At 50.1% G+C, this 8,385-nt stretch overlaps 1 protein-coding gene across 1 annotated transcript in view; it reads right to left on the bottom strand.

The window, feature by feature from the left end:
• The window catches only part of FBXO17 (F-box protein 17), a 13,616-nt gene extending 5,877 nt beyond the window's left edge, over nucleotides 1–7,739 (bottom strand). Inside the window, exons 1-2 of the mRNA XM_077773859.1 lie at nucleotides 7,704–7,739; nucleotides 45–407 (exon numbers count right to left, since the gene is read on the bottom strand). Of these exons, the coding sequence (XP_077629985.1) occupies nucleotides 45–390 (346 nt within the window). The 5' untranslated portion in view covers nucleotides 391–407; nucleotides 7,704–7,739. The remainder of the gene's footprint in view (nucleotides 1–44; nucleotides 408–7,703) is intronic.
• Between the last annotated feature and the right edge of the window lie 646 nt (nucleotides 7,740–8,385).

The raw sequence follows: 8,385 nt of genomic DNA, 5'->3' as shown, positions 1-8,385 counted from the left end.
TGGGTCTCCCCGGTCCCGCCCCTGGCCCCGCCCCCGGCACGCACGCTCTCCGCAGGAGTTGAAGATGAGGTTGCGGCCGAGGGGTGAGCGCAGGCAGTAGCGCGCCAGTGCGCAGAGCGGGAACTCCTCGTCCTCGCCGTTGGGCGGGCAACGCTGGGCCACCGCGTAGAGTGCGCGGCCCTCGGCGCTGCGGTCCCGGGCTAGCTGCAGCAGCCACACGGTGGGCCCGTCCACCACGTCGCGCCAGGCGCGGCACACTGCGCGGCAGCGCGTCACTAATGCGCGCGGCGGCACGTGGCTCAGCACCTGCACGAGCAGCTCCGGGGGCAGCGCGTCCAAGGCTATGGGCTGGTCCGCGGGCAGCCGCCGCCGCGAAGGTCGGGCGCCCATCTCAGGCCGCTGGAGTCCTGCGGGTTGAGAGGGGTCAGCAGGTCAGGGCAGTTTGGCCTCCCTTCATCTCTCCCGGGACGCAAGGTCTCTGCAACTTGACCATGACCCCAGCAGCTCCAGTGGAGGACCAGGGGCCTACTAGGGCCGTGAACACCGGGCACCTATTTCCTGACCATTGGCTCTGGGCGCGATCGGCTTCTCACCTTTCCCCCTCCAGCAAAAGACCCCTAATCTGACCATGACCCCCACGACTCCTAACCACGGCTTCCATATCTGGCCGATGCCATCAGTTTACATGTATGACCATGAACACACAGAAAAACCCACCGAGGAGGAAACCATCTCTGTCCACCCCATCGCCCAACCTGCTCCAACCCCTTGGGCCTTCGGAACTTCTGAACTGTCTTTAGCAAAATCTATTTCCTCCATCTCTTCACCGAACATTCTTGTCACCTAGCTCCAAACCAAAACCCAGCTCCCCTGTGGCCCTTCCAAGTGGGTAAATCTTGCCTCTTGGTGCTGCTTCCAGATCATTCTTCCACCCTCCCCCCAAACTCTCCATGTCCCCATGTATGATTCCTGTGTCATCAGACTAAATGGTTCACTAGACCGCCTTGTGCATCATGTGCTGACCCAGGTGGCTACCTGCTGCGTGATTTTAGCTCCAGGCTCACTGCCACTCAAGCTGCTCTCGTCAACATTCCCGGTGATTTCCACACCCAGGTAGCTGATCCTTAGGCCACTAGCCTCACTGTTCCCTGACTTGCTCTCCTCTCGGCCCCTCCCTTCTATGGCCACCCCTAGACCTGGTCTCAATAATCACAGACTCTTCAGAATCTCAGTCTCCGGGAGCTCACTCGCCACCCATCACCCTTTCTCTCTCCAGCTCTTTCCTTCCAGTGCCACAGATCCCCACAATCCTTCCAGCCCACTGTGATTCCCCCATGCTTTGTGTCTATCTCCTTTTCACCGCCCCTCACCCTCTCAGGTCCTCATGACTTCCTAATCCAGCTTAAACTGCTTAGATACTGGTTAAAAACATTCTTTGCATAAATCCTGGCCTCCGGCTCCCTCCAACATGTGCCCTTGCTTCAATCTGCCCTCTGCCTACCCAGTTTAAGGTGGCCGAAGAACGCACAACTCCACTGGCTGGTCTCACGTCAAGTTTGTGAACTTCACCCTCACCCGCTTCTGAATGTTGCCGTTGCCCTGGCTGGGCAGCCAGCAGCTACAGAACATTTCTCTTATCCCCTCCTGTCTATATGTAACTATTTCACGCCTTCTCCCAGGCGCTAGCCTAGCTTATCACCTTCCACCTCTTCACTTTCCCCTGGCTTCTTATTTTGCAGAAAAAAACACAAGCGATGAGAAGTGAACTTTCACAGGTACCCACCACCCTGTCTACCACCTACCTGCCCCGTGGCTTCTGTGCTTTCCCCTGTGACGGCCCTGCAAGCCCTGCAAATGTCATGCCCGTGCGTGGGCTGCTCCCACCCCTCCGTTCACTCCAGGACTCCGTGTCAAGTTCTCCCCGCTCTCTGCGGTGCCTTGGGCTCCCCTCCAAACCAGATCATTCTCAGCAGTCCACACAGTCATCCCTCTCATCCGAAAACAAACCCTCTCTTGACTTCACCTTCCCTTCCAGCTCTGCCCCCATTTCTTTGCTCCTTTTTTAAAAAAAATTTTAAATGTTGGTTTATTTTTGAGAGAGAGACAGACAGAGCATGAGCAGAGAAGGGGCAGAGAGAGAGGGAGACACAGAATCCAAAGCAGGCTCCAGACTCTGAGCCATCAGCACAAAGCCCGATGCGGGTTTCCAACCCAGAAACGGTGAGATCATGACCTGAGCCAAAGTCGGATGCCGAACCGACTGAGCCACCCAGGCGCCCCTCTTTGCTCCTCTTTATGGTAAAACTTCTCAAAAAAGCTGTCTCCAGTCTCTGCCTCCATATTTTCTACTTCTGTTCCCTCTTAAATCTTATCTAATCAGGCTTTGCGCCCCTGAAATTTCAAGGTCACCAGTGACCCCCTTGGTGCTAAATCCAAGTCAGGGTTCAGTCCTCACCTTGCTTGACCTGTTCACAGCACCTGACATGGAAGGTTAGTCCCTCTTCACTTGGCCCCAAGCCACCACAACCTCTGGACCCCTCCCGGTGGCTCTGAGTCCCCTTGACTGTCCATCCTCCCTCTGATCTGGCCATGTCAGGGATTGGTATTTGAACTTCCCGTATTCTCCATCACCACTCAGTCCCTTGGGGATCTTGTCCATTTATTCACTTCCCACCTGGCTCATCACTGTCTCTCTGCTTCTTTCCCCAGTTGTCTGTTCCATACTAGTCGCCGGGTCGGGGCAAGCACCTGAGTCAGGTCCTGTCCCTGTCCTGCTCGGAACCCCCCCTCGGGGTCCACCTCACTCAGAATAAAGGCAGAGTCCTCACTGTGGCCTACAGGCTCTCACACTGTCTGCCGCCTTCACCTCCTTGCCTCCATCTCGCCCTCACCCCCTCTGCCCAGCTACACCAGCCCCCACGCCTCAGGGTCCTGCCCCCTGGATCCAGAGAATTTCTATGCTCACCTCCATACTTCAAGTCTTGGCTCAGATGTCAACGTCTCCATGAGAAGGGCCCCTTATTTACAATTTCAGGTCCTCCTGACCACCACCGACTCCCCCTTCGCTTTTCCTTACTTTATATTTCTCTAAAGCTCTTAGCACCTCTTTTTTTTTTTTAATTTTTAATGTGTATTTATTTTTGAGAGACAGAGACACAGTGCGAGTGGGGGNCCCTTCGCTTTTCCTTACTTTATATTTCTCTAAAGCTCTTAGCACCTCTTTTTTTTTTTAATTTTTAATGTTTATTTATTTTTGAGAGACAGAGACACAGTGCGAGTGGGGAAGGAGCAGAGGAAAGAGGGAGACACAGAATCCGAAGCAGCATCCAGGCTCCGAGCTATCAGCACAGAACCAGAAGCAGGGCTCGAACTCATGGAGCACAAGATCATGACCTGAGCTGAAGTCGACACTTAACCGACTAAGCCACCCAGGCGCCCCTCTTACCACCTCTTAATGCACCACACACATAAGTGTATATAATTTACTTAATACCTTCTTTACTGCCTGTCTCCCTAACTGCATTGTAATCACCACGAGGAAGAGTTGTTTCTTCTGTACACTACACACCACGCTGTCCACACCAGTGCCGGACACACAGTAGGTGTTCAATGAAGAGATGTTCATTGAATGAACGAATGGGTCATCACATCAGAAACCCACTCCACAGATGAGGAAACTGAGGCATGGCAAGGTGAAACACCTTTACTTAGCAAGAACTCAGTGACTGGGCTCCAGACCTAGTGAGAAGCTCATTTCATTTTCCCCATTGGGGCAGAGTTGCCCAGCGATCAGCACCTTGTGGCTGGATCCTGGCCAGCCTGGGTTCAAGTTCTGGCTCTGCCTCTAGCTCGTTATATGATCAAGGGCACATCGCTCAAGCTGTTAGTGCCATTTCCTTCTCTGAGAATGAGGATGTTAACAGGGTTGTTGTAAAGATGAACTGGGTTAATATTTGCAAAGCACTTAAGAAAAACCGCTGATATCTCAGATAGAAGGGTGATATTAAATTAATATTGAACACCAAATTATGTTAGTTGCTATTATTATTATCCATCATAAAAGAATGACGGATAGCCGTTGAGCTACGATTCTTTCATCTGGTGACATTTATTGGGCCCTTATTAAGCCACTGCGCTGAGCCTTTAAGCTGGGTCGTCTCACTGAATCCCATCATCTTGTTTAATGGGCTAAACGATCATGGGAGGTTGCCCTGGGTTAACAGGCTTCAACAGTCTAATGCCCATTATGTCGTTATGTCGTCTGATGTCTGGAGGTGCTCAACTCATGACAGCTGTTATTATTTTGAAATCAGTTGATTAAGGTTTTGTTAAGAAAGAAGCCGGTATCAGGCTAGGATCCACCCACATGGGTCCTAAAACCCCCTTCACCCTGACTCAGTGATTGGTTATAAGACAGGTTTCAAGAGACGAGGCGTGGGGCGCCTGGGTGGCTTAGTCGGTTAAGCGTCCGACTTTCGCTTAGGTCATGATCTCGCGGTTCGTGGGTTCGAGCCCCGCGTCGGGCTCTGTGCTGACTGCCAGCTCAGAGCCTGGAGCCTGTTTCAGTCTGTGACTCCCTCTCTCTCTGACCCTCCCCTGCTCACACTGTCTCTCTCTCTCTCTCCTAGAAATAAATAAAACATTAAAAAAAAAAAAGAGACGAGGCGTGCTTTTCCCCAAGTGGTTCTTAGTGGCGTTGATAATTAGCAACAATTTAATAGCAAGTGTACCCATTTGCCTGTCATGGATGTGAAACTCACCGGAGTGTGGTTTCCTAGCTTAGTTCTCAAGAATGTAGTGGTAAAAAAAACAAAAACAAAAACAAAACAGAAAAAGAATGTGCTGGACGCTGGCAAGCAAGGGGTCTCTGGAGCCAGGGTGGTCTCATGACAAAATGAGTCCAGGCAGATCTCACCAAGGAGCAAGGGCCTTCAATGGATGTACCTTATGAGCCCTGAGTATGCAAAATGCTTGTTTGGGGAGCGCCTGCGTGGCTCAGTCGGTTAAGCGTCCCACTTCTGCTCGGGTCATGATCTCACGGTTCGTGGGTTCAAGCCCTGTGTCAGGCTCTGTGCTGACAGCTCAGAGCCTGAAGCCTGCTTTGGATTTGGCGTCTCCCTCTCTCTCTGCCCCTCCCCCACATGCACATGCTCTCTCTTTCTCTCAAAAGTAAAATTAACCTTTAAAAACGAAAAACAAAACAAATTCCTTGTTTGGGACTCTCTGTTGAGGGCCACAGGGAGCCTTATGGCCATAATGCCCACACAGCTGAATGCCAACTACTGGCTGAGTCAGTGTGGGACGTGGAAGGCACGACAATGCCCCGCTGTCTGAGGGTTTGGGACTCTGTGCATTGGGGGGAGGGGTGTCGTGACTTTCCGGACTGGCTGACTGGGGCGGTGACTAGGGGATGCTACTGGCAGGCAGTCTCCATCCATAATATAATAACGTCTCCTTTGTCACAGGCTTTTCTAGGGCTTGACGCCCCTCCATTAAGAGTCCACACCCCTCCCCTTGACAAGGGCAGACCTCTGTGACTGCTTCAACTTTCAGAGCACCGCAACGCGACACTGTTAAGAGATTTGCAAGGCTGGGTCGTAAAAGAAGATACAGCCACTGCCTGGCTTTCTTGGGACAGGAGCCCTGAGTCCAGTGGTGTGCTGCTAAATGTTTCATGGCGAGGAGAAGAAGAGTCTGGGTTCATAGCACTTGCTGACGTCTGTGTAAAAACACCTGCTGCTGCTCACTGCAAGCTACTAACATGAAGTCCCTGAACTGCGGGGTTGGAGAGGAGCCCACAGTCTGCTCTCGTAAGCCGGGCACACCAGCTCCAGCGCACCACTGCCCGAGTCACCGCGTTAAGTCTGGCTTGCCCTGGGGTCACCCTGCTGGGGAGACCCCATGAATTCAGGCAGGGAAAAGTCTGGGAGCCCCGGCTGTTTTGAGTCTCATCCCAGGGGCTAGACACAGGGGCGAATAAGCCTTCTGATGACCCAACCCCAGCCACTGTTAGATGGCATTGCACGTGAGCCCCTAAGATCAGCTTAGCTGAGCCCAGCCAACCCCCAGAGCCGTGAAACAATCAAAGAAAGGTTATTTTAGGTCACTAGGTTTTGAGTCGTCTCTTACGCAGCTCTAGCTAAATGGGACGGCGCTCAGCGACCTACACTGTGTGGGATGGGTCCCTTCCGCAAAGAACTGTCCTGCTCCAAAAGCCAAAAGAGCCCCTGATAAGAAACAATGGGCGCCTTGACTGCAGACACAGACCAGTCGGGGTTCGAATCCTGACTATCCACTTCCTGCTTATGAAATGTATTTTTATCTCCTTTGAGCCTAGTACAGGTAATTCAGGAACAGCGTGTATTTTTGGTTTCTTTGATTTTTTTTTAAGTTTATTGACTTATGTTGAGAGAAACAGAGATAGCACAAGCCAGGAAAGGGCAGAGAGAAAGAGAGAGAGAGAGGGAGAATTCCAAGCAGGGTCTGCACTGACTGCAATTCGATGCGGGGCTCAAACTCACAACATCGAGTTGGACGCTTAACCGACTGAGCCACCCAGGCACCCTTGATTTTTTGTTTTTAAGCCATGCTGTTTTTAAGTACTGATTACTAGTTGATTATTATTTTTTAATTCAGAAATCTACTTTATTTATATTTGTTGCCTGTTTATGGGACTAATTCTTTTTCTCCATTTTTTTTTGGTGGGAAAATTCAAACAACATAAAGATTACCATCATAACCATTTAAAAAAATGTTTTAATGTTAATGTGCTACATGTTTTTGTGGGCTGCCTCAGATCCTTTCTTTCTTGTTTTAATTTTTTATGTTTATTTTGAGAGAGGGAGAGAGAGAGACAGAGTATGAGTAGGGGAGGGGCAGAGAGAGAGGGAGACACAGAATCTGAAGCAGGCTCCAGGCTCCAACTGTCAGCACAGAGCCTGACATGGGGCTTGAACTCTAGAACCGTGAGATCATGACCTGAGCTGAAGTCAGACGCTTAACCGACTGAGCCACCCAGGCGCCCCATCATAACCATTTTTAAGTGTACATTTCAGTGATGTTCAATATACTAATGTGCTACCATTGCTGCCACCCAGCTCCCAAAGTCTTTCCACCTGGTAAAACAGTAATTCCCCACCACCCGTTCCCTCCTGCCCCGCTAACCACTGTTCTTTCCATCTCTATGATCTTGACGACTCTAAACAACACATATTAGAAGAATAATCGTACAGCATTGGTTTGTGACCGACCTATTCACTTAGCATAGTGTTCTCAAGGTTCATCTGTGTTGTAGCAGATATCAGAATTCCTTTTCTTTTTTTTTTAATTTAAAGAGACAAAGAGCATGGGGGAGGGGCAGAGAGAAAGGGAGAGAGAGTCTCAAGCAGGTTCCATGCCTAGCGTGGAGCCCGACTTGAGGCTTGATCCCACGACCCTGAGATCATGACGTGAGCCAAAATCAAGAGCCGGATGCTTAACCGAATGAGCCACTCAGGCATCCCAGAATTCCATTCCTTTTTTTAAGGCTGCTTAATATTCCACTTTGCTGATATCTATTCATCTGCTGATGGACATGGCTGCTTCCACGTTTTAGCTATTCCGACGGTAGGTATTTTTGTTGGTGTGATACATTTCTTTCATTTTATTGAAACATCTGGAATCTTCTGCATCTTGAGACTATGGTCAGTGACTTGATGGCTCACCTCATAGTGACCACATGTGCTGAAGAGCAACAGCAAATTCTGTCACTGGGGCACCTGGCTGGCTTACTCGGTGCAGCAGGAGACGCTTGATTGCAAGGTTGTGAGTTTGAGCCCTGCATTGGGTGTAGAGATTACCTGAAAATAAAATTAAAGAAAAAAAATTCTCTGCTAAGAGAATCTCAGGCGGCATTAAAAACTCTAACTGGGCAGGGGCGCTTGGGTGGCTCAGTCGGTGGAGGGTCCAACTCTTGATGTCAGCTCAGGTCATGGTCTCTGGGCTCGTGAGTTCAAGTCCTGCATCGGGCTCTGCGCTGATGACGCAAGCCTGCTTGGGATTCTGTGTCTCCTCCTCTCTGCCCCTCACCTGCTTGTGCGTGCGCGCTCTCTCTCAAAATAAATAAATAAACTTAAAAAATACATACATATATTAAAAAGAAATTCTGACTATGCAGAGATATACTCATTTAGAAAGGATTTTCTTTCCATTTCCTGACCTGAGAGCCGGCTATACGTGTGTGTTAAATATTCATCAGGCTGTATAGCTTGCGTCCTTTCTATAAAAGGTTTCGGAAAAATAGTAACAATAAAAAGAGATGGAAATCCACAGAATGGGAAAAAAAGAGGTCTAGAAAGCTCTCCCCTTACTGGCCAAACAAAATGCAGGACTATTTAAAGTGACAGC

This window comes from Crocuta crocuta, unplaced genomic scaffold (genome assembly GCF_008692635.1).
Source record: "Crocuta crocuta isolate KB4526 unplaced genomic scaffold, BGI_CrCroc_1.0 scaffold267, whole genome shotgun sequence".
NCBI lineage: Eukaryota > Metazoa > Chordata > Mammalia > Carnivora > Hyaenidae > Crocuta > Crocuta crocuta.
The sequence above is the reverse complement of the archived record's forward strand: the minus strand, read 5'-3'. Positions and strand labels throughout refer to the sequence as shown.